The following is a 27,894-nucleotide window of genomic DNA, read 5'->3' as shown; positions in this document are numbered from 1 at the left end:
ATCGGGTGGGTAAGAGAGAGCCGGACCAGCTCCTCCCCTGCGGGGTCAGAGCCCTTGGAGCCGCCGGAAGGAATCTTTCCCAGTCCTGAAGCGTGGGAAGGCTGTAAGGACCAGGAGCGAAGCGGCCCCTCCCTCCTTCCAGAGGGCGGGCAGAAGGGGGCCGAAAGGGCCAGGCTTTGGTTTTGTGCCCACGAGGGCTGGGCTTCCTGGCCATTTCAAGGATCAGCCAGGGGCCTTCCCCAGGAGGAAAGGGCCCGTGGAGGCCCGCGCTTTCTCTGAAAGTGAAAGGAGTGGGCAGGGGGCGCGGCTGAGGCGGGGCCCAAGCAGGCAAGCCACGCAGGCTCCGCCCTGGGGCAGTCTCCAGCTGGGGGCGCAGCTATTCTCCAATCCCCGCCGCGCCGCAGGCTGGTGGGCTCGGCTGCGGCGCCTAAGCCAGGAGATGACCCTGCCCGGAGGTCCGACGGGCATGGCACGGCCTGGGGGCGCAGGGCCTTGCAGCCCAGGGTTGGAGCGGTTCCCCCGCCGAAGTGTTGGGGAGCTGCGCCTGCTCTTCGAGGCGCGCTGTGCTGCGGTCGCTGCTGCAGCTGCTGCAGGGGAGCCCCGGGCTCGCCGGACCAAGCGGCGTGGGGGGCAGGTCCCCAACGGGCTTCCGCGGGCTTCTCCGGCCCCAGTGATCCCGCAACTGACTGTGACGACTGAAGAGCCGGATATGCCTCCAGCCAGCCCCAGGCCTCCGGAACCGGAGGGCGGCTGGCTCCCGACCATAGGCTCGTCCCACCTGCAACAGCCGCGCCGCCTCTCCACCTCGTCGATCTCTTCCACTGGCTCCTCGTCGCTGCCCGAGGACTCAGAGGACGATCTGTTAAGCGACAGTGAGAGTCGGAGCCGCGGCAATGTGCAACTGGAAGCGAGCGAGGACGTGGGTCAGGTATGGGCCTCGGAGGCGGGGCTGCGCACGGGGGACCCCAGTTAAAGCACTCCGAAGACCGATCCTGTTCAAGCACCCTCTATAGAGGGTCCTATTCTCACTGTCTAGAAGGAGTAGAGGTCAGAGGGAGGCGCCAGGTTTTCAACCCAACTCTGCAGACGGGTCGTGGTCCCGGTCCTGGGGCGTCTAAAAGGCGAGGTGGAGTTCGCGACCGTTGGGGACCGGGCCAGAAAGAGGGTAGCGTTCCTCTCTGACTGAAAGGTGGAGCTGAAAGTATTGTGGGGGGTTGGCCTTGACCTGAGAACCCTTGGATAGAGGGGCAAGCAAGCGGCTCCCTCTCTCCCCGCCCCCTCTGTGGCGCTGTGGCCCCACCCCCGCCGTTGCCAGGGTTTCCCTCTCTTGAGTGGGTGTGGAGCGGCGTTCCATGCTTTGCTCCCGAGCCGCCACCGTCTGCTCTAGCTGCCCGCACTAGGCAGGAAAGGGAGAGGAGCAGCGCTGGGAGCCTAGTAGGGAGTGGAATGCAGGCCCACCCCTTGTACACCTCAGTCTCTCAGGCGCACTGATTCTAAGCATGGAATGAGAGAAGGTAAACTGAGGTTGCAAGGGTTAGGATCGACCGGGAAGTTCTGAGGCTGAGTTAATCCTCGGATAACCCAAGGCCGAGGGTACAGTGAAGTGATTCCCGTTGCCCGCACGCCCCTTCGAGGTGTGCGATGCTCGGGACAGACGCTGTATTTCCCGTTTTAACTAAAGTCAAATACTTCACCTATCCATGGTCATTGTGAAGGAGTTGCTCCAGATCCCTATTACACAAGTGTCCCTGGGGCGGGGAAAGAGGCAAAGAGAAGAGTGTCCCTGCCTAGTGACTCCAGGCTTGACCCTAATGCTGAGTCGAGGTGATTGGGCGGTGAGAGCAGCTAACGCGTTCCTGGGTTGCCTTGACTCTGCCGGGACGGCTCTGGGCGCGGCCTGGCCCTGCTCCACTCTGGCTCCGCCACACACTCGGATTGGACGAGGTGGGGAGACATGCCAACAGCTTGTGGTTTTAAGACTCAGTTACCCCCAATACTTACATTACCCTTAGGCCGTGGGGTTTATAAATGACACGAGAGAAAAATAAATCTCACATAGCAGGACCCTGCCAGTTATTGGGCGTGGAGGTTCAGTCATTAGCCTGTCTCCTCCCTCTGCGCGCGGAGGTACCCTCTGACCTGCGATCGTTCCTAGGGCAACCCTGGCCTTTGTAGGGACGCCGAGGGGGGTTTCCCTAGCGGTGGAATGTAGGTCAGTGAGAGGACTCCCACCCCACCTTGCCCGAAAAACCTGAGCGGTAGCTCTGAAACAACCGCTTGCTGCTCAAATCTCTGCCAGCTGAGAAAGTGGGCGCAGGCATAAGGGCGCAACCAGCACCCGCGCTGACAGTCCCGGCTTCCCTCTTCCGCCCGCAGAGACCCGGCGCTTGGGAAATGAAGTTCCTGGGGGTGGGGCTCGGCCAGGCTGCCCAGAGAAATCCCGCTACCCTTGTTTGAGTGTGGTGTGGGCAGCCCCCGCTAGGGTTAAGACTTCGGGGACCAGTCGCAGCCGTGCCCTGGGCATCTTCAGCCACCCCTCTGGCCCTGGACCTCGCCTCCCACGGAAGCGGCTTGGAACTGGAGCAGATGGCAGCTGAAGGCCCACTGTAGCTATAAGGCTACGTTTCCCAGGCTTTCCCAACCCCCAGCCCGCCGGGGCCTCCCCGAAGGCAAACAGCCACTGCGGCGGCGGCAGATAAGCCGAGGGTTGTTGACTGAGGCCGCCCTCGGCCAGGGAAGGGCCCTGCTCGGACTTTGCCTCGTAGCCCGCCCAGGACCAACGGAGCGCTCCCGCCCAGGCCGCCCAAAGGACTTCCCCAGGCAGGAAGCAGAGAGCGCTGTCCTGCTTGCTGGCCAGGAAGGATGATGCACTGGGGAGAAGGCAGGTGCTGCTGTAGCGCTGGGAGGGTGGGGGTAGGGTGGATGGTCCCAGCTCATGGACCCCTTGCAACATGTCCTGGGCCGGTAACAAGAGTAGTCTGTAGCAGACAGAGGCCTAGGATGACTCTACCTGCCTAGGCAAACCACATACATCTTCCACCTTTGCCTTCTAAGGAGCTTCCATAGCTTGCCCAGAACTGGGCGCCCCCCAATGAGTGTTGGGACTGCATACCCTCTCTCTCAGGCCTTTCCTCTGATAGAGGGAAAAGTGCAGGCAAGACCCATCCATACAGGCCAGGAGAGGCGTTGGGGGCCCACCCCAAAAAATAGTGGTGGTGACTATTCATAGGTTTTGCCTGCCTCCTAAAACATTTTTGGGTTGTTTCTCTAGCAGAATAGAGGACATTTGGCTCCTGTTCTCTGGTTGTCTTCCCTAAGTGCTCAAGGATAGGTAAAGAGACCTGGATGCCATCCATCCCATCCTGGACTCAGAATTCCCACACGTCATTTTCCACTAATTATAGAGTAGAATTTAGGTTAACAGACTTCCTTTTTAAAAAGTAAATGCCCCTGGGAAGGTGAAGTCGTGGGTCACTTATACCTTAGTGCAAATCATTTTATAAATTTAAACATAGCTCTCACCTCCCTCCACCCCCAATTGAAACAGAGAGAGAGAGTTGGGCTGGTAGGGAGCTTCAGCCAGAGACTGGGTAACTGGAGGCAGGGAGTGGAGCTCAGGAAGCATGGGAATGAGTACCAAAGACTGAGCAAAGGGTCTTTTCTGGCAGGAGATACGCAGTGTACCCGATGTGTTTAAGATATAGGAGGCTTCAGGATTTCAAAATGGAGCTTAGGCAAAAGAAGATGTGAGGCTTGTGTCCAGTCAAGTCCTTGTACAGCCCAAGAGATGAGGAATTATGAGTGTCCTTGTGTGATTTCATCAAAGACTCTTGCAAGCAGTCAGCTCTCCTGGCTTTCCTCCCAAGATACCCAGGTGGCCTCTGACTTCTAGTTGGTTTCCTAGGGAGAGTATTCTGTGGAGAGGTTGATGGAGCCAGAGGATGAAGCTTTGGCTCCTTTGGCAGCTAGACTTCACATGTAATATAATTAATCTGCTTTCTGATATTCAAACAATAAAAACCTCACTTGCTCAAAAATATCTTCCCTGCTGTTGTTCATGTGCCAAATCCCCACCCACCAAAGAATGATTCTCCAGGAGCCTTTTTGGATCTATGCATTTTGATATGCATTATGTTCCCTGCGGGAGGTAGCTTCCTAAGCAAGAAGATAGCACTGGATTCCAAAACACTTAACTCCTTCCAAGTCTGACCATACCCATTACTGCCGGGATAGCTAACTCCTATCGTATCAAACTCAAGAGGACCTGGGAGGGCTCAGATGAGGTCTTGGGAATGAAAGCCCTTTGTGACCTACACAGCTGGAACCAGCCTTGTTGTTGCTGCTCTTGATATGATCTTCATGAAACCAGAGTGAGGAGAGTGCCCCATTTATCTCAGTTTGGGAGCAAACATCAAACAAGTGGCAGTGGTTCAGGTCTACAGACATCAACTCCTCTTCCACCAGGCCCACCTTCCACTTTCCAGCTCCACTCACTTCCCCTCCGTAATCCCAGAAAGAAGGCTGATGTAGTTCCTTCATCTCTCCAGGGCTGGTTACTTCTTCCAATGGTGTGGCTACAGAACTAGATGTCCTCTCTGAGTCCATTCTGTTCCTTAAATTCTGCCAATAGATCCCTAAAGCTGCCTACAGCCTCTATCACTAAATCCATTCTTTTGGCTAAAGGTAAATGCATCGAGTCAATAGAGATGTGCCAGGGCAAATATCAATGTTTCCTCAGAGATCAAAGCACTCATACCACCATATGGTATAAATCACTTCACCCTGTACAAAGCTCTTTCTCTTGTAGTGTCCTGTTTGATCCCCAAAGGAAGGCAGTATAGTAGCATCAACTTTGGACCCTGCTGAACTTAGACTACTTAACTCCCCTGAGTCTTGGCTTCTGTCTAAAAAATGAGAATAACACCACCCCATGCCTTGGTGTGCGCTTGCACATTCTCACCATGATTCTTAAAGTGAGTGTGGGAGAACAGGATAGAGAATGGTGCCACTGAATACACATGGCATGCACATCTTCCTGGAATTTTACTTGAAGTGGGGGAGTCTTATAATAAAACTTGGATTTATTATGCAGCAGAATGAAAACCTTGTATGTATTTAAAGATTTTAAAAAGGAGTTTTGAAAAAGATGTCATGCTTCTGGTGGGCTGCTTCTGGTTACACCCCCAGATCCCCAGGGATTGGACATGTGATCACACTGTAGTGCTCCATATAAGGACATCAGTAGGAATGGGGTATGAGAAAGTGCCTGGCATGTAGTAGGCGGTCAATAAGTGGTGGCTCCAATTATTGCAGCAGTTGGGTAGCTGGAGGCAGGGAAGAAACAGGCCTACACAGATAACAGTACTTGCTCGGGTTCACTCAGCTAGAAGGTGAAAAAGCTAGGACTGAAATCAACTCTAGGGCTCTGTTGCTAAACCTGCCTCCTCCTTTCTATGCCAAGGGGCTTTGAGTCAGCAGGTTTCCTCTAAACCATTTTCCCAGTTTTCTCTCTCCATCTTAGAATTCCCTTTTGTCAGGGAGGCTATGTTCCTGAATTCTAGTCCTGGGGAAGCATACTCCTTAGAGGGAGGCAGCAGACACACATGAGCAAACCTGTGTACTAACAGATAGGGACACAAGACTAATGAGTTTGGTGTGAGAAGAAGAAAGGTCCAGAGCATGAGATGCTCTCAGGAGTGGGTGGAGTCTAGAAGCAACAGTCATGAGATGGGATACACCAAAATCTATATTTCCCTGCCAGCTTTGTCCAAGATGACAGGTTCTCAGCTTTGCAGTCCTTTTCAGAGCTCAGAGTTTCTGGGTTCAGATCAGGATTAAAGGTGCCCTGGGCCTTGACAACTTGGAGAGAGTACATCAAATTCAGAGATAGCAAGAAAGTCTCCTTGTTAAGTGCTGTTGGTTCTAACTCATAGCGACCCTGTATAGGGCTTCCAAGGAGTGACTGGTGAATTTGAACTCTGACATTGCAGTTCAAACTGACCTTGTGGTCCATGTATTATCCCACAGAGCCACAAGTCTTGGGGAGCCCCAAACCATTCTTTCTCCAGGTCCTACTGGGCTGGTTTCTCTATCCTGGGCTTTTATTATAAAGGTTTGTCTCCTTAAATGAGAGAAAGCAATGGTTTCAAATGAAAGAATCAGTGATCTAGATTTATCCAGCTTCTGTGTCATGCCAAGGAACTAGGGGGGTGGGGACGTGTTGCCTATCACACTCAAGTCTGATTTACCACACACAACAACCCAGGGATTTCCCAATTTTATAGATAAGAAACTGTTGCTCACACCCAGAGTTTTGCAATGTGATCTGGGAATCTCCTTAAACATTAGTAAAAATGCAAATGCTCGGCCCTACTCCAAACTTCCTCAGTCAGAATTTCCTAATGCTAGATCTGGATATCTGAATTTTTAGGAAAGGTGATCCTAATGATACTCACAAAAGTTCTAAGTTCTGATAACCTTAGCTGAGCAGTTTGGTAACCTGCCCACAATAAATTTTCAGTCACAGAACAGGGGTGCAAACCTGAGCCTTCTGATTCTAGGGCCAAGGCTCTTTCCAGCACAAACCAGAAGCTGGATATTTGTCACCTCCCTATGCCGGACTCATTGTCAGTGTACTAAACTGTCCTCGAATGAATGAGTGAAGGAATCACTCCCCTAACTGCTTCAGGTGGCCCTGGCGTGGGGCAACACCCTTTTCTAGAACAGAGAGCTGAGACTGCCGACGTTCACATCCTGCCCCTGTCACTTTCAGAAAAGCCATTGGCAGAAGATCCGGACTATGGTGAATCTGCCCATTATGAGCCCTTTCAAGAAGCGCTACTCCTGGGTGCAGCTGGCGGGGCACACGGGTGAGCACGGGGACCAAAGTGGATAAGGAGGGTACTTAGGGCAAGAGGAAGCTGGGGATCTCTCACAAAGGCCCGTCCACAGGGAGTTTCAAGGCAGCAGGCACCAATGGAATGATCCTGAAGCGCAGCTCGGAGCCAGAGCACTCCTGCCTGGTGCGGCTGATGGCGGACGCCCTGCGTGGCTGCGTGCCCGCCTTCCATGGCGTGGTGGAGCACGAAGGCGAGAGCTACCTTCAGTTGCAGGACCTGCTCGATGGTTTCGATGGACCCTGTGTGCTTGATTGCAAGATGGGAGTCAGGTACACGTGCCCCTTAGGGCTGGGCAAGGGAGGGGAGGGGGGCCCGGCAGGTGGTCGAGGGGTGTCTGTGTGCGCCCCCCCTCCCACGTCCAGCTGCCGCCTGCTTTCCCTTAGGACTTACCTGGAGGAGGAATTGACCAAGGCTCGAGAACGACCCAAGCTGCGGAAGGACATGTACAAAAAGATGCTGGCGGTAGACCCTTTGGCGCCCACTGAGGAGGAGCACGCACAGCACGCTGTCACCAAGCCTCGCTACATGCAGTGGCGGGAAGGCATCAGCTCCAGCACTACACTTGGCTTCCGCATTGAGGGCATCAAGGTGAACCAGGCATCCCTTCCCCATTTCCCCAGCTGACCCACCTCAAAGGAGTGCCCGCAGGAAGCTGTGTAGCTTTCCCCAGCACCAAAGCCCAGGTGGTACTGCCCTGCTCTAGCCTGATCCTCTCCCCTGAAGCAAGGGTGGATACTGACACTTGGCATCCCATTTATAGAAAGCAGATGGATCCTGCAGTACTGACTTCAAGACTACACGAAGCCGGGATCAGGTGATTAGCGTCTTCAAAGAGTTTGTACAAGGAGATTCAGAAGTACTGGTAAGTGCTGGGTCTCAGAACCCTGAGGTGCTAGGGAACACGCAACTGAGGGGTGCCCCCAGGTCATCTAATCAAGTGCCCCATACATCATACATGCCCAGTGTAGCATTTATTGCCCTGTATTGTCCTTATCTTATGTCCCTTCTGGACTGGGCTATGTGGAGACCTGTGTCTTCTTCACCATGGTTGGTTTTTAACCAAGCAGAACATGCTCTTGTAAGCAAAGGTGCAGTTAACCTTTAATTTGCCTTCATGTCCTACCCTGTCCACTCCAGAGGAGATATCTGAATCGCCTACAGCAGATCCGGGACACCCTGGAGGTCTCTGAGTTCTTCAGGAGACATGAGGTAAGTGACCAGTAGTATTAGAAGCCTGGTTGGTAGTCTGTGAGGCTAGAGCGGGAATAGGGTGGGGGCTCCTCCCAAAAATACCTGCAGCCTGACAGTGTGGAGCCTGGCAGGTGATCGGCAGCTCACTCCTCTTCGTGCATGACCACTGCCATCGTGCCGGTGTGTGGCTCATCGACTTCGGCAAGACCACGCCCCTTCCCGATGGCCAGACGCTGGACCACAGGCTGCCCTGGGAGGAGGGCAATCGTGAGGATGGCTATTTGTTGGGGTTGGACAATCTCATTGGCATCCTGGCCAGCCTGGCTGAGAGATGAGGCTGGGCCTCTGTCTCCAAAGGTGTTGGCAGTTTTGACCGACAGACCTGTAGCTTCATCCAGGTGGTGCATGCCAGGGGGAAATGGCAGGTCCCTACCCATGCTGGGCAAGGTGATTCACACAAGTCCTGCAGGGCCAGGTGACAACCACAGATTGTGGGGAGTGGGTGGAAAATGGCACTCACATGAACCCCAGCATTCCAAGAGCCAAACAACACTAATTTTTTGGGAAGGGAAACAACCAGCTGCTTCCTCAGTTGGCTCTTTTGAAGGGGCTATCCAGCTCGTCAGGGGGAATCAGGTCATCAATTTTATTTAACAGGCACTGCTAGGCCATAGGTCCAGTCTCCCACACTACAATGGACTCTTTCCTTCCCAATAAAACTCCAAGATTCCAGCTTTTGTGATGCATGTCTCATTCCCAGACCCCATCCTCTCTCTCTGCTGCCCCCCTCTTCCTCAGTTCTCAGTGTTTCTGTGGTCTGCTGAGATGACTGGGAGATGTAAGGAGAAAAGCTTTTTATTAGAGGCATCTATTGGGGCAACCCAGATGAATGATGCTCATGGAGGGTGGGCAATCCAGAGAATGCTTCCCATAAGAGGCAAATGCAATTATGCATTGATACCTTTGGGAGAAGGCTCTGCCCCAAAGATCAAAGACTGGGAGAGTCCAGGTCCTTCCCCAAGGGGTCTAGGGCTAGTTTCCAGAGGAAGAATCCAGTACCACTAGGCCAGCTGTGACACAGGCCAGGGGCAGACTGAGAGGGGCAGAGGGTATTAGAATAATAACCCTAGAGGTCTGAGGAAGAGTTCAGGGAGGAGCCGTTGCCTGAATCTTCACTTTGAGAGCTTCTTAGGGCCCAGGAGCCATAGGTGGGATTTTAAATGTTCTAAGGTTGGAGGCTTCTGGATTTGGAGGGCGTTAGGCCAGAGGGTAGCCAGAAGCCAAGGGAGCTCTATCACCAACTCTTCAGGTTCTCTAGACTCAATTCCTGGGGCTATAAGAATCTTAGGCTTCCAAAGACCTCCCTAGCCCAGAAACTTACTCCAGGGTGGGACCCAACTCCATTGACAGGGGTGAATTCAGCACATTAGGGTCCTGCAATAGGAGAGTATGGAAAAGCGAGGCCAGGGAGTTGTTTTATGGCTTTCCTCCTTATCTTCCAAACCAGAAGGGGGGGGGACGGGGGGGCAGGGGACACCTAGGTACAATAGTATTGAAGATGGTCTATGATGCTGGCAAAAGCTAGGGCAGAGCTCACGTTGGTGCTGCCAACCTAGGGAGAATTGGCAAGTTGGTCACACCCAGGGTCATGAAGGCCATCTTTCCCTGGGCTGTCCATAGGAAGGTCCATTTGGCTTCCTTTAACAACTAAGTCCAGTACCTCCTGGTTGGGGTAGCCAGGGCAGAGCTTGAAGCTTGGTGAGAAGATCTTCCAGAGCAGCAGCCCAAAGGACCTGCACCACACACATGTGGGAGGGATCCAAATGAGCTGCATCAGGTAGAGCTTCCATGCTATCACATGAGATGGCCCAGAAAGGGACGAAGTGCTATCACCAGGAGTCTGTCTTGGATGTGAAGATGCCTTCCAGGAAGGCCTCTCGGGTCATCCACTTGACAACCCTTTACCAGAGTCTTGGTTATCTGGAGCTGCTATAACTGAAATACCACAAGTGGATGGCGTTAACAACCAGAAAGTTTATTATCTCACTGTTTAGGAGGCTAGAAGTCCAAATGCAGGGTGCTGGTTCTTGGGAACGCCTTTTTCTTTGTTGGCTCTGGGGAACGGTCCTTGTCTCCTTTCAGCATCTGTAACTCCAGTATTCCTTGAAGAGCTCCACATACTTGGCATCAGTCTTCCTCAGGATCTAGAAGCTTCACAGTGCAGGGACTCCAGGCCCAAAGGATGTACTCCACTCCTGACGCTTCTATCTTTTCTCTGCTTAAATCTCTCTCCTTTTGTCTTCTTGTAAAATAGAAGGTGTTACATGCCACACCCTTGTGAATCTCCAGTAAATCAGATCAGGGTAGTGGTGGTATGTTGTTGTTGTTGTTGTTAGACCCATAGTGACCTTATACACACCAGAAGGAAATACTGCCCGGTCCTGGGCCAACCTCACTACTGTTGCCACACTTCAGTCCATCAATGCTGCCACTTGGCTGATCTATCTTGCTGGGGGTCTTCCTCTTTTTCTCTGACCCTCCACCTTACCAAACATGATATCCTTCTCCAGTGACTGGTCCCTCCTGATAATATTTCCCAAGTAAGAGAGATGAAGTTTGGCCATCTTGGCCTCCAAGGAGCACTCAGGCTGCACTTCTTCCAAAATGGACCTATTGGTTCTTGCCGGGGTCTGGCCCCGACATAGTTGTCACGAGTTTTTGGTTCACGAGGAGGGGAGATCCAGCGGCGATAGGGATAGCGAAAGAATACACAGAGAAACAGAAGAAGGGAGACAATGAGGCACCCCAAAGCCAGGGTGGATACATCACTGGTGGGCAGGCTTGGAACTACAGGCATCATGGCCTCTGCAGGCAGCGACTCACTGCCCTGCAATATTTAATGCATGCCTTCCAACCCGTAACGCACCGCAATCTTTACTCCATGCCTTCCAACCAGTAATGCACACCTGGGGAGGCCCGGGCCTCTGCTTTATTTAGGGGAGGAGTTTCACACCAAGCTGGGAGGGACTAAAACAGGATACAGCTAACATCAGTACTTTTCCAGACATTCAGGTAACTTTACATTGTACTTCACTGGTTCGAATCCCAGGCCAGCAACTTGGATTCTCAGGTGCCATTAACATATCTATAGCCTCTGAGGTCAGTTGGGGGAAGGTGAGAGTTCTGCAGGAGACGCCCAGGTGAATGGGCTGCACCTGGAAAAGGGATTAGGGAGGATGGGTTCTTTGTCTATAGAACAAAGAACCGAGAAGTAGCTAAGATATTTTTAGTTAATCCTTTGGAGAAAGGTTTAACCTTGCAACCTTTAGTCTCGGCTTTAGGAAAATATCACATTTATCTGTGGATTTTCAAAGGCTCCAGTGTATTAATTTAATATATATACCTGAATATTAAGATGAAAGCAATTTTCCATTAACTGCCAGTGGCCTCATTTGTTACACTCAGCCCTAGAGGGCCTCGAACCTCTGACTAGTCTTACACGGTCTGCAACAGGTTCTTTTGGCAGCCCATGGTAACTTCAGTACTGTCCTCCACCACCATAACTCAAAAGCATCAATTCTTCTACAGTCTTCCTTATTCACTGCCCAGCTTTCGCATGCATATGAGGTTATTGAAAATACCATGGCTTGGGTCAGGCACACCTTAGTTCTCAAACTGACATCTTTGCTCTTCAACACTTTAAAAAGGTCTTGTGCAGATTTGCTTAATGCAATACGTCCTTTGATTTCTTGACTGCTGCTTCCATGAGTGTTGACAGTTGATCCAAGAAGAATGAAGTCTTTGACAACTTCAATCTTTTCTCCGTTGATAAGAATGTTGTTTATTGGTCCATTGGTGAGGATTTTTGCTTTCTTTACATTGAGATGTAATTCATACCGAAGGCTGTGCTCTTTGATCTTCATCAGTAAATGTTTTCAGTCCTCTTCACTTTCAGCAAGCAAGGTTGTATCATCTACATGTCGCAGGTGGTGTTATATCCCACCCTTAATCCCCATACTAGTGTATCAGGTCAAATCACATCATGGGGGATTAGCTACATGTCAACTATCAAACCACTGAGAATCCTGGCGCAGTCAAGTAGACATAAAACTTTTAACTATCACAACCAGCAGCAAGCCCTGGCCTTATAGTGGTAATAATTGGCCCTATAAGAGGGAGTTACTAAGTGCTGTTGAGTCGGTTCTGACTCATAGTGACCCTGTGTGTTTAGGGTTTCCGAGGAGTGGCTGGTGAGCTTGAACCGCTGACTTTGCAGTTAAAACGACCTTGCAGTCCAGCGCATTAAGGGCTCCATAAATCACACTAAGACTCCATAAGAAGGAAGAGAGACTCAAATAACACCCCAAGGGATTGATAACCCTCCTTGCAAGAGCTGCCTCCCGGCTTCTCCAAGCCCCACACTGGTAAATATCTCATGCCATCCTGAATCTCTGTTCTTGACTACTCAGCTGGGCTCACTAAAGCTCAGCAGACAGTTTTGGGCAACAATGCCCCTACAAATCAGGCAAAAGAAATCACTCCCAGAACTCAGAGATGCGTGCTCTTTCTAAACTATTTTCTTAAAAGCTAGGAGAAAGGACTGTTACTTGGGGAAGAAATTGGGCTGGGGTAGGTCTCCTGAGATATGGTTGGGTCCCCCAAGCCCCAAACCTATGGATGAAGTGACTTTCTTCCAGTAGTGGCGGCCATGGGCAATGTTGTAGGCCATCTGCTGCAGGTCCTGCATGGCTAAAGGGGATGGTTGACTTTGGACCTTGCAGGTCTCAGGATACATGGCAAGGATCCTTTTAGAAGGACCTGAAGGGTCTCACCAGGTACAGTCAGCTGTGCTTCAGGAAACTCTTCATGTCCCCACCAGATATCAGCTCCAGCGGAATAAGGCCAGGGGCAGTCTGGAGACTAAGCCCCACACACCACACAATGCTTTAATGGTTGAACTTGCTGAGTGGGTGGTGCACATACCCCATCACCAGCAGGGACAGAAACCATGTTCTAGGCTCCGCACGACTGGAGAGGTCCTCTGTGTCCCTACCCTTGTTACCTCAAAGCCTCAGGGTGAAGAGAGACTGTTCCTGCAAGCAGCTCTAGGTGCCTTCCTCCCACTTTTCGCTCCTGCTTCCTGCCTCCGGTGCCTCCCTGAGGAAATCTACATCATCCTGATGAGAACAGAGTTCTAGCAAGATCTGAGGAGGCAAAGGGCACAGATTCATGGATCACCCTGGAAATGTGAGGAGGGTGGGTGAACCCAAGTTCTAACACTGTGCTTTCTGCTCCTCTACCCCCAGCTAGGTGGAGTCCTGATGTGGAGCTGTGGGTTAATGCACTAGACTGCAAGGTCAGTTTGAACCACAAGGTTGGCAGTTCAAGCTCACCAGCCGCTTCTTGGAAACCCTATACGGGGTTGCTGTGAGTCAGAACCAACTCAATGGCACATAGCAACCACCACCACCACGCCTAGCTGGAAGTCTTGCTTCCTGTCACCTTGATAGCTACTTACAGGGGCGAGGCCCCCAATTACCAGTCCCTCGCACACCTCTCCAATGGTATCATGGCCTAGGGCTCTGTAAGAAGACAGCATCCAGTGTGGTGCCTGGCACCTAGCAGGCCTCTATACCATCTGTCCTAATGTCATACTGTCTCTCCCAGGCCTCAAGAATCCAGAGGTTGGGCAAAGACAGGACATATCCATGCATGTTATCCACAGTTAGTTCTGTGCCCTCTGCCTGTCATTGGCACGCCTTCAAGGGGCAATGATTACAATTGAAGTGTAGTCGGGTCTCCTCCTCTCCATGGTTTTCCATGACTGGGAAGCTGGCATGGCAGAGGGACAGCACAGTTACTTTTTTTTAAATTAAATGTTTTTATTTTGCATTGAGTGAAAGTTTACAGGGCACATCATCAGCTTCACATTCAACCATTGATATAGCTTGTTTCATTACATTGATTATTATCCCCTCCATATATCATCAGTTTACAGTGTTTCTCTCTATCCTCTTTAGCTTTTTTTTTTTTTTTGGGTGGGGGGGACTTGGCTTTTTGGAATTTACAGTCTCGGCTTTTAGGGAAGGTTTTTACATTTGTCTGTGGATATCCAGGGCTCATGTATGAGATTACTAACAAGCATTACTGAATAATCAGATGAGGGACAGTTTGCTATGTCTACTAGGTGGCTAGAGTCTGATCCTCAGAGCCTATGGTTTGGACGGTCAACAACGCTTGGGCCCACAGGGGCTTGGCCTCCTGACCGGGTCTGTACTGTCTGCATCTGAATCCTCCTTATTTATTGATTAAGGGACGCTGCCTGTCTTAGGTGGTCAGTGCGAATTCCTCAGTCTTACCAGTCATTGAGACTCATTGCAGCATGGCAATGTCTCTGTCTTAAGTAGCCGAGGTTCCACGTGATCCTTACCCATCTCTGGCCACACGTCCAGCATAAACAGCCGCCATCTGAGGAAGGCAGGGAGAGAGGAGATCAGCTGGGGACCCCATGCGCCCGACGTTGCCGGCCCACCACCTGCTCTAAGGTGACCAAACAGGATCACTATGCTGAGGTTCAATCAGCACAGTTACTTTTTTCAGCCACATGCTTCATTCTAGTCCAGGACTTTGGAGCAAGAGGAGCAGAGTCAGTTTAAGGGTTGCAGGGAGGGCCTAAGGGACTTCTGACAAGTCCGCATACTCTCTTTTTCTGGAAGTCATGAGCTTACAGGTATTTGAGAGAATTCATAGCAAAGAGTTACTTGACCAGCACCCACAAATGCTCCATACTAACATTACAACAGACATTACAACAGTTTCCAAAGGTTCCTGCTGTACAAGAACCACCCGAACACTATATAGTGCAGAGCTGGTGGCACTGATGGAGTGGCCTCAGGAACTGGGGAAAAGGGCTAGGCCAGGCTGAGGGGTGGGGAGTCAGGGCCCATACCTGTCAGAGGCTCAATCTCAATGATAGAGTGTGTGGAGGCCCCATCTTCTCCATGGGTCCAGAGGGTGTTAGTTTCTGAAGTGTTACCTCTTGGAAATTGATAGGTTTGGCTATAAAATGAGAAGTGGGTGGTTAGGGGCATTTGGCTACCTCACAGCTAGAAAGCTGGCTTATAACTAACAAGGAAGCTGGACTCTCCCTGGAAATCCCAGTGTGGCCCTTCTTCACACTAGTATTACTATGGTATGGGAGCTGAGGGGACAGAGAGGTGGTTGGTGAAGGGAGTAATTAATCAGCTGCAACCTCATCTGGCCTGAAAGGCTGGCTCAGACTGGCTGGGCCACCTATCTGAACCTGTGGTCCCAGTGTCCTCAGTTATAAAGTGGGAGAGGCTCATCCCACACATTCCATTGCTGTGAGAACTGAGATCATGTGTGTCAAGTACTTGTGAACAGTACACTCCAGTCAGACACAGGCTCTGGAGGACATTAGAATCACCTAGAGAACTGGTTAAAATGCAGGTGGCTTCCCTAGAGTTTCTTATTCAGTAGTTGGGGAGGCGCCTGCAAATTTGCATTTCTAACTTTATCAGGTGGTGCTGATGCAGCTGATTGGGGAGGATATTTTGAAACTACTGATTTAAACCAACCCTGCCCTTCTGACTCCTTGCTCAGCTTACTAACTCAGCCAGTTCTAAGTTCTGGGACTGCTGTAGATCAAAGAGGGTAACTTGTGATGGCCTGGGCTTAAATGAAAATCTGCGGAGTCCTGTCTGTATGTGTGATTTGCAACTGACTTGACCTCCTTTTCCAAGAGCGAAGTCCCCTAGTGGTGCAAATGGTTAAACGCTGATTACTAAGCAGAGGGTTGGCAAATCCACTCAGAGGCACCTCAGAAGGCAGGTTTGGCAATCTGTTTCCAAAAAGTCGCCTTGAAAATAAACCTTACAGAGCCGTGCTAGTCTGCACACACATGGAGTTGCCATGAGTCAGCATCGGCTCTATGGCAACTAACAACATTACGCTATCTGTTCTTGGCTCAGTGCCTTTCCCACCTATCTTTCCAAGGGGTTTGGGCCTGTTTTAAGGTTTTAAGTTCACTTCATACTCGGAGCTGCCCAGCCACTCGCCTCACGGGCGTACCTACCCTAGTAACCGACGCCTCCTCCTTAGACAATGCAGGCCCGAGGTTGCTTGAGCAGCTCAGCCAACTCTGACCGCCCTCTGCTCCTTACCTCGGACAATGAACTACCCGCCTGTGGTGAGGGGTCTGGTGACGTCCAATCGCCCCCTCGACATGACATGCGGGACGACAGCAGTATGGCGAGCAGCCAGGAGAGCGCACAAGCCCGCCTATCTCCGCGGTCACTGGCGAGCTCTGGGGCGTGTCCTGCAGTCGTAGAGTCATGGATGAGGCACTGGACCAGGGCTCCCCACGCAAGGGCAAGGGCAGGGGCTCCCAGCCGCGCCCAGGGATAGAGTGACCCCACGAACCCTATCGGAACGCGTGCGCACTTGTGGGAAGAAGTTCACTACCCGGCTGATGAGCGCTAAGGGCGGAGGCGGCCTGCACCAAGCCGAGCAAGTATTCGGAAAATGAAGATGTAGGTGGCACCTCCGCCACCCGCAGCCCAGCTCCGGGATCTCGGGCCCCTTGTTTTATTGGCTGCCACGTGTTCTTCAGTGGGGTGAGTCTTTCCAAGGCCAGTAAGCTCTTCCGGCTGCCCTGCGGGCGACGGGCGCCAAAATCCGCGAGACCTGGGAGACTCCCCTGTCAGCGCCGGGTCCGAGAGCAATAGGATCCCTCACCTTCACCCCAGCCCTTGTCCCATTGGCACTCTTTATTCTGGCACTGGCGTCCTCTCCCTGGTGCCCCCTGCGGATGAAGAGAGAAGACTGCAGAGACGACGCCATGCACCCGTGACAGGGGTTCCTGGTGCCCGTGCCGTCCCCGGCTCTGTAGGCTGAGACCCTGCGGGAAGCCGGTACCAAGTCCACCACCCTTTGTCCTTGAGCCGCCCACCCAGGGCTGAGGTGGGAAACAGAAGCAACCCCCAAATTCTCATCTGAGAGGCCGTAGAAGCCACAATAAACTTTAATGGGGTGGGGAGACTAGGTTTGCATACAAATTATTATTACTATAGTTCACATTTGTTTTGAGACTTTATGGATATGGGGGAGGCTCAAGCCACTCATTGGCACCGCCGCTTTTCAGGGCATTCCCTTCAGCGGGAACGGGGTTCTAAGTACAGGCTAACTTAGAAGCACGAGTGCCACTGAAAGGAGAGGCGGGCATGGTCGCCCGGACTTATCGTCGCTGCGGAATACCCTGCGACACTGTGATCTGTCAGGCGCTCGCCACAACAGGCCTGTCTGCCTCCTGGCGGCCCCGATTGTCACCGCCACGCTGCTGTCCGCGTGCGCCCCGTCACAATGTTTCTGTGGCCCAGGCCGGTGGAGAAGAGCCGAGACCCTTGGTTCCTGCAAGCCAGGAGGGAGGAAAGGCCGGGCCACTTTCCCTGGCCTGGGAGTGAGTCTAGTGAATGTTGGAGAAGGGAGGAGCCCGGAGCTAGCCTGGACGACAGTGGGGCGAGGCTGGCTCCAAGCCACCAGTCCTTGGAGCTTGGAGCTGGCAGCGCCAGGATTTGTTGTTGCTACGTGCCGTCGAGTCGGTTCCAACTCATAGCGACCCTGTAAAGGGTTTCCAAGGAGCAGCTGGTGGGTTTGAACTACCTACCTGGTCGTTCGCAGTCAAGTCAGTTCCGATCCATAGCGACCCTGTACAGGGTTTCCGAGGCTGTAAATCTTTACGGGAGCAGAAAGCTTCATCTTTCTCCCGCGGAGTGCCTGGTAGTTTCGAACTGCTGGCTTAACTACTCCCACCTCAGACCCCAGAGCGGAAAGAGTGAAAGGTGAGTTGTGAGTTGCTGCGCGGTCCTGTCGCTTCTGGAGTGTCTTCTGTAGCCCCCAACCAGGGCTCTAGGTCTCCAGCCATTGAGTTGACCGCTGGGGATGAGTTGAGGCAGAATCGCAGAATCGTGGTGAGCCACACCCCAGGCACTGGTACCAGCTTCAGTCTCTGAGACAGGGCGTGCTTCATTAGTGTGTGTGCTCACACGCATGCACGTATGGTATGTGAGGACAGAAATGTGTTAACATACGGGTTCTTTACACTGCCAAATGGCCCCAAGCAAGGCACTACAGTGTCTTTAACTTAGTGACTGCAAGGCAGAACCTCCTGGAACACTTCAGAAACATGGATTTCTACTACAATTCCTTTGGACACTTCTTACTGTGATTTGGATAAAGCCTGGACCAGATGTTGGAAGATCCACGGGCTAGTATTAGAATCCCTAGTCAGTGCAGTGGGTGATGTTGTCAGGTCACAATTGCTTCCAAAGTTTCCCCAACAGCTGTGAAGTCTTATGAAGGAAAATTGCTCTGTAAACCACAAGGCATCCTATAACTGTGTGGAACACTCAGCCTTCAGGTGGCTTTGCTCCTTATTCTCTTGATCAGAACACTAATTTTATTGATTTATTGACATTTTATTGTGCATTAGGTGAAAGTTTACATAACAAATTCGTTTTCCATTCAATAGTTTACACAAAGTTGTTCCCTGATAGTGGTTACTACCCATGCAATATGTCAACATTCTTCCTATTTCCATTCTGGATTCTACGTTTCTATTCCTCAAGTTTCTTGCCCCTTCTCGTCTTTGTTTTTGGACAAATGCTATTTCTACCTGGATTCCCATATTCCTTTTGTTTCTTGCCCCTTCCTATTGCCTCATTTTTGCTTTTGGACAAATGCTGTCCCCTTGGAGTTGATTTTTCTAAGGAGCACATTCTTCATGGGTGTTACTGTCTACCTTTTGGTTATTGTCTGTTATTTGACTGAAAAGTGATTTCAAGGAGTAGCTTTGGTTCCATATCAGAAGGAATGTAGCATATATTCTTGGGGGTTCCTCTGGTTCCCCCAGTAAGTCTGGTCCTTGTTATGAATTTGAATGTTATTTGACATTTTCCTCTCACTCTCACCAGGATCTTCTATTGTATCACAGTAATTTCAAAGGCTGAGGCCTGTGCTTAAGTAGAACTATGCTCCATAAGGTTTTCAACAGTTGAAAACACTTTAGAAGATCACCAGGTCTTTTGTATAGACGTTAATTGCTTAAAAATAAATCCTATTGGATAATTGTGTTCAGCATTCCATTTATGGTGGTGGGTTCTCTACCTACTGACAGGGCATTCACCCTGATGATCTACAAATGATGATATTTAATTCCATACAACTAATGACAGTATGGAGTCCCGGTGTGGTGCTGTGGGTTAATGTGCAGAATTGCAAAATCGGTTTGAACTGCAAGGTCAGTGTTCAAGCTCACTAGCCGCTCCTCGGACACTCTATACAGGGTCGCTATGGGTTGGAACAATGACAGTATGGTGTGGCACTGTGGGATAATGCCCTGAACCTGTACAGTTGGTCTGAACCACAAGGTCAATGGTTCAAATTTACCAGCCACTCCTTAGAAATTCTATACAGGGTTGCTATGAGTCGGAACCAACTTGACGGCACTTAACAAGGACAGTATTGCCGCAGGACCAGGCAATGTTATGTTCTGTTGTGCCGACTCATAGTGACCCTATGCACAACAGAATGAAATACTGCCAGGTCCTTCATCATGATTGTGAAGCCTGAGGGCATTGCTGCTACCACTGTGCCAATCCAGTTCATTGGGGTCTGTCTTCCTCTTTTTCTTCCATTTTACCAAACATGATATCCTTCTCCATGAGCTGGTCCTTCCAGACAATATGTCCAAAGTATGAAAGATGAAATCTGGCCATCCTGCCTTCTGGGGAGCATTCTGTCTGTACTTCTCCCAACATAGATTGGTTTGTTCTTTTGGCAGTCCATGGTACTTTTAATATCATAACTCAAATGCATCAATTCTTCTATGATCTTTCTTATTCACTGTCCAACTTTCACATGCATATGAGGTTACTGAAAATACCATGGCTTGGGTGAGGTGGCACCTTAGTCTTTGAACTGACATATTTTTTAGCTCTTTTGCAGCAGATTTGCCTAAATGCAATAGGTCATTTGATTTTTAGGCAAGCCTAAGTGCTAGAATTTACACAAAAGAAACTAAAGCTTAGGGATGAGCCTGAGTTTGTTTTAACCCACTTCTCCCCATTATGCCTATCACCGATAAGACTGACATTGGAAGTGGTGATGTAGGATGGCTACCAATTGAGTTTTGGCTTCTGTCTCAGGCTAACAGTTGATGGAAATAGGGAACCATAAGGAGAAGAGATACCTCATTCAATTGGTCTGCTGAGAAAGTCTTTCCAGAAGTGTCCTGATGGCCTAGCTTTACCCTGAAACTGGATTCATGTTCTTACTGTCTCCAGATGTGGACAGTTTTCATTGCCCACTCATGACTCCTTCCCCAGCTCTCTCACAGCAGTCTTGAGCCTCCCCTGGTATAATCCACCCTTCAATCCCAATCTGAAACCAACACATCTGAAATCAGTCCAAATCAGATTCCCAGGAGATAGAAATATTTTTATTTCAATGCATAGCTATAACATTCATATTCTGGCTTGGGAGTGGGAGGAAGAAATGTCCCCAAGGAGAGGATAAACAGTAAGGTCATCCTTCACTCCCATCATAGACGCTCAGACGCCCCTGATCCCGAACTCCACACATCAGGATATAATGGTAGTGTTCTCTCTGTTCCAAAGAAGTTCAAACTACCTGCTCCTAGGAAGGCAAACTTCTGCTCCTTTGTCTCCTGCCCACATGAGGCCCCTCTGTCTGGCCAGGTGGAGAAGATCTCTCAGTGAACCTCAGGAGAATGTATCCATCTCCCCATCTGTAGCATCTATACTAGATTTTTAACACCCCAGTTTGGAGCACCCCTGAGATAAGTCCCTGGAGGTGCTGCTGACGTAGAGGCGGCAGCTCAGGATACAGCTCAAAGCCCTCTGGGCAGGCTGAATTTGGAAGCTTATAGTGGAGGATGTGCTGCTGGAGACCCTGCAAAGAGAAAAGAAACGCACTGAAAAGGTAATGAAATCCTATTGCGTCTCCATCTCCCATAACCCACCAATCTCCTGTCCTCCAGGATGTGCCCTTACCTTGTCACCCAGCAGGCAAGTTTTCTGCAGCATGCTCATGCGGACAGCTTTCACCTCATCCTGGAGGCAGAACAGGGAGAGGTGGCACTGGGTTGAAGGCTGGCCTTGCTCAGCTTTTGCCCTAAAGCAGCTCAGTTGGTAGCTCCCTCCCTCCCTCTGCAGCTCAGGACTTAACTTACTGAACTCTTTGGGTCCTGGGAGAAGATGAAGCTATTGACATGAGCCACAGCCACAGCGTAGAGCACAGGACACCAATGTGGACAAAGTGCACCAGTCACCAGGGCCCGGAAGTAGAGTTGAAGGAGGGCCAGGTTGTCTTCGGGAGGCACTGTGTAGCACTGTAGGGACACTGGCAACTACAGTTGGAAATGAGAGATGCTAAGGGTTAGGAACATGTTGTTACTGCATGTCAGGGTGGATGGTTGATGGTCACATGAAACCTAATCGAGAAGGCAGACAGGTCAGGTCCTGGATAAGTACTATTCCTCTCTAACTCAAGGATTGAAGTTAAAGACCACAGAGCCAGAAAGCAGGGAAAACTGGGAACTGGTGCTGAGAGAAGCAGCTGTGAATTCCTATTGCCTAGCACTACTTGTTTAATCTACTTAAAATGAAAAATCTTAAAATGTCATGTTCAACTGCCTCAATTATATTATCAAACCTTTCTAAAGTTCATGTTCCTTAGACCAATAATTCTCTTTCTAAAGAGTTATTCTTAATTCCACACAGCAGCATATGATTAGCAGATCAATATAGCAAATTTATGTTCAATGTGGTTTATCTTGTTGTTATTAGGTGCCTTTGAGTAGGCTCCTGATTTCAATCATTCAGTATCCTCTTGTTCTACCGACTGCCTCTTAAGTCTATGTTCAGGTTTTCATGAGCACAACTAAGTGCCTGGAATTCCCATTTTTTACAATGTTATTGGTAGTTTGTTATGATCCACATAGTCGAATGCCTTTGCATAGTAAATAAAGCACAAGTAAATATCTTTCTGTATTCCTCACTTTCAGCCAAGATCCATCTGATATTAGCAATGATATCCCTTATTCCTTGTCCTCTTCTAAATACATCTTGAATCTCTAAAGCTCCCTGTTGATGTATTGCTGCAGTTGTTTTTGAGCTGCAAGTTTTTTGAAACATTTCAATTTATAGTCTGTCACTTCCTGGACCCCTGTTTACAACAGAATGACACTGCCCGCTCCTGCACCAGCCTCATGATTGTTATGTTTGAGCCCATTGCTGCAACTACCATGGTAACCCATCTCAAGGGTCTTCCTCTTTTTTGCTGACACTCCACTTTACCAGTCATGATATCCTTCTCCAGGGACTGGTGGAGGATAAGTCCAAAGTACAAGAGATGAAGTCCCACCATCAGTGCTCCTAAGGAGCAATTCAGCTGAACTCCTTCCAAAACAGATATGTCCATTCTTCTGACAGTCCACAGTATGCTCAATATTCTTCACCAACATCATAATTCAGATGCATTAATTTTTCTCCGCCTTCCTGATTTATTTTCCAGCTTTCATATGCATATAAAGCCTTCAAAAATACCATAGTTTGGTTCAGGCACACCTTTGACCTCAAAGTGACATCTTTGCTTTTTAACACTTTAAAAGAGGTCTTTTGAAGCAGATTTTCCCAATGCAATATGGTGTTTGCTCTCTTGATGACTGCTTCCATGAGCATTGATTATAGATTCAAATAAAATGAAATCTTTAACAACCTTAATTTTTTTGTGTTTATCATGATGCTATTTATTGATCTAGTTTTGAGGATTTTTGTTTTCTTTACTTTGAGGGATAATCCATACTGAAAGCTTTGATCTTCATCAGTAAGTGTTTCAAGTATTCTTAGGAAGTTGTATCATCTGCATATCACAGTTGTTAATGAGTCTTCCTTCAATTCTGATGCCACCGTTCTTCTTTTTATAGTACAGCTTCTCAAAATATTTGCTCAGCATACAAGTTGAGTAAGTATGGTGAAAGGATACAAGCCTAGTGCAGACCTTTACTGATTTCAGATCATTCGCTAACCTCTTTTTCTAACTATTGCCTCTTGTCTATGTACAGTGTTATCAGTAGTTTATGATACACACAATTGAATGACTTTGCATAGTAAATAAAGCACAAGTAAACATCTTTCTGATATCCTCCACTTTCTGCCAAGACCCAGTTGACATCAACAATTATATCCCTTGTTCCTTGTCCTCTTCAGAATCCAGCTTGAATTTCTGGAAGTTATCTGCTGATGTATTGCTACAGTCATTATTGAGCTGCATCAGTATTTTTAATACATCTCAATTTGTATTTCATCACTTCCTGGAGACTTATTTTTTGCCAGTGCTTTCGATATAGCTTGGATTTCTTCTTTCACTATCATTGGTTCCTCATCATACGGCAGAACATCAATCAATTCAATAAAGTATTATAGTGTTACTTAAAATAGGAAAAATTGGAAACAACTTATATGCCCACCAAGGGGTTCTAATGGAATTAATTTGAAAAACACCAAACAAGGGATTCTAATATAATAGCAAATATTGACTTCTTAAAATATTTAGTAAAGTGAGAAATATTTATGATATATTGTTAAATGGAAAAATATTATCCCAATTTTATAAATTGATCAAACATACAAGATTGGAAAAAGAGAAATAAAAATGTAAATAATGGTTACCACTTGGCAGTAGGGTTAGAATGACTGTAATCTTTTTTTATTTCCTTAAACTATTTTATATAAATATACTAAGCACATATATGCTTCTACATATTAAGATATATAATATTTACCACCACCACTGTCAGTTTGTTGTTCTGTGGTGGCTTGTGTGTTGCTGTGATCCTGGGAGCTATGCTACTGATATTTTAAATACCAGCAGGGCCACCCATGGTAGACAGGTTTCTGTTGAGCTTCTAGACTACGAAAGACTAGGAAGGGCAGGCAGACAACTCCTGAATCCTTAGCCACTGAAAACCTTAAGAATAGCAGTGGACACTGTCAGCACCAAAATATTGAATATTGAAACATTATGACTAGCACCAGACTATTGTCAGGTATTAGGGTCAGAAGATGAGCCCTTAAGGTTGAAAGGCACGCAAAATAGGACGGGGGAAGAGCTGCCTCCTCAAAGTACAGTTGACCGTGATGATGTGAATGGAGTAAAGCTTTCAGCACTTTCATTTGCTGATGGTGGACAACTCAAACCGAGAAGACACAGCTTGAAACATCCATTAATAACCAGAATATGGAATGTACGAAGTATGATTTTAAGAAAATTAGAAGTTGTCAAAAATGGAATGCATAAACATTGATATCCTACATATTAATGAGCTGAAATGGACTGGGATTGGTCATTTTGAATCTGAAAATCATACGGTTTACTATGCTGGGATGACAGATTGAAGAATGGCATCATCAAAAAGAACAATTCAAGATCGATCTTAAAGTATAATGCTGTCTGTAACAGGATAATATCTATACACCTACAAGTAAGTTAATACTACTTATTCAAAGTTACACACCAACTACTAAAGCCAGTGATGATGAAATTGAAGAATTCTACCAACTTCTTCAGTCTGAAATTGATCAAACATGCAATCAAAATGTATTGATAATTACTGGTGATTAGAATACAAAGGTTGGAAACAAAGAGGAAAGATCAGTGGCTGGAAAATGATAGAAACGATGCTGGAGATGACATGATAGAATTTTGCAAGACTAATGACATCTTCATTGCAAATACCTTTTTTAAACAACATAAAAGGACCTTACCAGATGAAATACACAGAAATCAAACTGACCACATCTGTGGAAAGAGATGGTAGAAAAACTCTGTATCATCAGCCAAATATGGCCAGGGGAAGACTGTGGAACCAGACCATCAATTGCTCATATGTAAGTTCAAGATGAAGTGGAAAATATTTTTTTAAAAATTTAAAAAATTACAATAAGAGTGAAAATATGACCTTGAACATATCCCCCCTGAATTTAGATGTTATCTCAAGAAAAAATTTGATGCATTAGACACTAATGATCGAAGACCATAAGAGTTACGGGATGACATATAGGAAGAAGGCAAAAGGTCATTAAGAAGACAAGAAAAGAAGGAAAAACCCAAAATGGATGTCAGATGAGACTCTGAAACTAGCTCACCAGCGTACAGATGCTAAAGAAAATAGAAGAAATGAAGAGCTGAACAGACAACTTCAAAAGGCAGCTCAAGAACACATAGTATTATAATGAAATATGCACAGAACTGGAGTTAGAAAATCAAAAGCGAAGACCGTCCTCAGCATTTCTGAAGCTGAAAGAACTTAAGAAAAAATTCAAGGCTCAACTTGCAATATTGAGAGATTCTATGAGCAAAATGGAGTCCTGGTGTGGCGCTGTGGGTTAACGTACCAGCCTGCAAAGCCATTTGAGAACTGCAAGGTTGGCAGTTCAAGCTCACCAGCTGCTCCTTGAAAACCCTATACAGGGTTGCTATGGGTCAGAACCGACTCGACAGCACTTAGCAACAACAACAATGAGCAAAATATTGAATGATGCAGAAAAGCATCAAAAGAAAATGGGAGGAATACTCAGAGTCACCGTACCAAAAAGAAATGGTTAATGTTCAACCATTTCAAGAGGTAGTATATGATCACGAGCCAATGGCACTGAAGGAAGAAGTCCAAGGTGCACTGAAGGCATTGGCAAAGAACAAGGCTCTGGGAATGGATAGAGTACAAACTGAAAATTTTCGACAAACTGATGAAGCACTGGAGGCACTCATTCATCTCTGCCAAAAAATATGGAGTACAGCTACCTGGCCAACTGATTGGAAGAGATCCATATCTTGGCCCATTCCAAAGAGAGGTGACCCAACCTAACATGGAAATCATCTGACAATATCATTAATATCACAAGCAAGTAAAATTTTGATAACGATAATTCAAAATCAGTTGCATGAGTACACTGACAGAGGTTCCAAGCCATATTCATATGAGGACATGGAATGAGGGCCATAACTGCTGATGTCAGAAGGATGATGGCTAAAAGCAGGTAATACCAGAGAGATGTTTACCTGTGCTTTATAGACTATGCAAAGGCCTTCCACTGTGTGGAGCATGACAAGCAATGATAATAGTGCAAAGAATGGATATACCAGACCAATTAATTGTGCTCATGATGAAGCTGTATATAGACCAAGAAGCAGTCATTCAAACAAGACACTGAATGGTTTAAAATTAGGAAAGGTGTGGGTCAGGGTTGTATTCTTTTTTACCATATTCAATCTGTATGTTGAGCAAATAATCTAAAAATCTGGATTATGAAGAGTGTGACATCAAGATTGGAGGAAGATTCATTACAACCTGCAAAATGCAGATGATACAACACTGCTTTCTGGAAGCAAAGAGGGCTTAAAATACTAATGAAGATCAAAGACCACAGCCTTCAATATGGGTTGCACCTCAGTGTAAAGAAAATAAAAATCCTCACCACTGGACCAATAAATAACATCAAGATAAATGGAGAAAAGATTGAAGTTGTCAAAGACTTCATTTTGCTTGGATCCACTATCAACACTCATGAAAGCAGCAGTGAAGAAATCAAACAACATACTGAATTAGCCAAATATGCTGCAAATCTTGAACACTTTCTAAAATGTTTAAGCACAAAGATGTCAGTTTGAGGACTAAGGTGCACCTGACTCAAGCCAAGGTATTTTCAGTAGTCCCATATGCATATGAAAGTTGGACAGTGAATAAGGAAGATCATAGAAGAATTGATGTATTTGAGTTATACTGTTGTAGAAGAATATTAACAATACCATGGACTGTCAGAAGAACAAACAAATCTGTGTTGGAAGATGTACTGCCAGAATACTCTTTACAAGCTAGGATGGCGAGACTTCAGACATATTATCAGGAGGGACCAGTCGCTAGAGGACATCATGTTTGGTAGAGGGTCAGCAAAAAAAAAAGGAAGACCCACAATGAGATGTACTGTGACAGTGGCAGCAGCAATGGGTTCAAGCAAGGATTGTGAGTATGGCGCAGGACCACGCAGTGTTTCAGTTTGTTGTGCATAAGGTTGTCATGAATCGGAATCAACTTGATGGCACCTAACAACAACAACGTAAGTTGACCAAATAAGTTATAAAAGAAAAATAAGAACTAAAACTTTTAAAAAAGAGTAATTCCCTACAGTTTACAAGTTTAAACTCTTTATACTGATATCCAAGATTATGCTTCTCAACCTTGCTTTCAACAAGTTTTGAAATAGAAATCTCTGCTCTAGCTTCCTCCCTCCTCTTATCCCCTACCTCCTGCCTCTGAACCTCTGTTTATGTTGTTTCATTAGGAACATCTTTTCACCTTCTCAACAATCACAATTCAGCCTAACTTTTGGTCTCCAAACTTCTTCTACAGAGCCTTCTCCTTATGGGAAGACCACTTTTATCTTTCTCTTCTCTGAATACCGATATTTAAATCTGAACAATTCAGGACCATGATGATTTTTAGTAAATCTTACCTGGATTGTAACACCTTATGAACAAGGACCCATGCCTTATTAATAACAAAGAATGAAACAAGCTGCTAACCTCAGGGACAGCAGGTCGAAACTACCAGCTGTTCTGCAGGAGAAAGATGAGGCTTTCTGCTCCCATAAAGAGTTAAAGCCTCAGAAACCCCATACAGGGTTGCTATGAACCGACTCCACGGCGC

General features: G+C 47.8%; 2 protein-coding genes across 2 annotated transcripts in view; one reads left to right on the top strand and one right to left on the bottom strand.

The window, feature by feature from the left end:
- Nucleotides 1–387: 387 nt before the first annotated feature.
- ITPKA (inositol-trisphosphate 3-kinase A) lies at nt 388–8,425 on the top strand. The gene is made up of 7 exons (XM_006831751.1): nt 388–928; nt 6,773–6,869; nt 6,952–7,168; nt 7,283–7,487; nt 7,660–7,761; nt 8,037–8,108; nt 8,222–8,425. Exons 1-7 carry the CDS (start codon nt 440–442, stop codon nt 8,423–8,425), a joined length of 1,386 nt encoding a protein of 461 aa, XP_006831814.1. The 5' UTR covers nt 388–439.
- Nucleotides 8,426–9,627: 1,202 nt separating this feature from the next.
- RPAP1 (RNA polymerase II associated protein 1) overlaps nt 9,628–27,894 on the bottom strand; it is a 31,361-nt gene continuing 13,094 nt past the window's right edge. The window contains exons 22-32 of the mRNA XM_006831895.1: nt 21,361–21,537; nt 21,182–21,241; nt 20,946–21,080; nt 17,347–17,519; nt 16,848–17,010; nt 16,575–16,764; nt 16,274–16,428; nt 13,215–13,294; nt 12,698–12,895; nt 9,811–9,883; nt 9,628–9,702 (exon numbers count right to left, since the gene is read on the bottom strand). Coding sequence (XP_006831958.1) covers nt 9,628–9,702; nt 9,811–9,883; nt 12,698–12,895; nt 13,215–13,294; nt 16,274–16,428; nt 16,575–16,764; nt 16,848–17,010; nt 17,347–17,519; nt 20,946–21,080; nt 21,182–21,241; nt 21,361–21,537 — 1,479 coding nt within the window. The remainder of the gene's footprint in view (nt 9,703–9,810; nt 9,884–12,697; nt 12,896–13,214; nt 13,295–16,273; nt 16,429–16,574; nt 16,765–16,847; nt 17,011–17,346; nt 17,520–20,945; nt 21,081–21,181; nt 21,242–21,360; nt 21,538–27,894) is intronic.

The sequence above is a fragment of the Chrysochloris asiatica genome, unplaced genomic scaffold (assembly GCF_000296735.1).
Source record: "Chrysochloris asiatica unplaced genomic scaffold, ChrAsi1.0 scaffold00004, whole genome shotgun sequence".
Lineage (NCBI taxonomy): Eukaryota > Metazoa > Chordata > Mammalia > Afrosoricida > Chrysochloridae > Chrysochloris > Chrysochloris asiatica.
The sequence above is the reverse complement of the archived record's forward strand: the minus strand, read 5'-3'. Positions and strand labels throughout refer to the sequence as shown.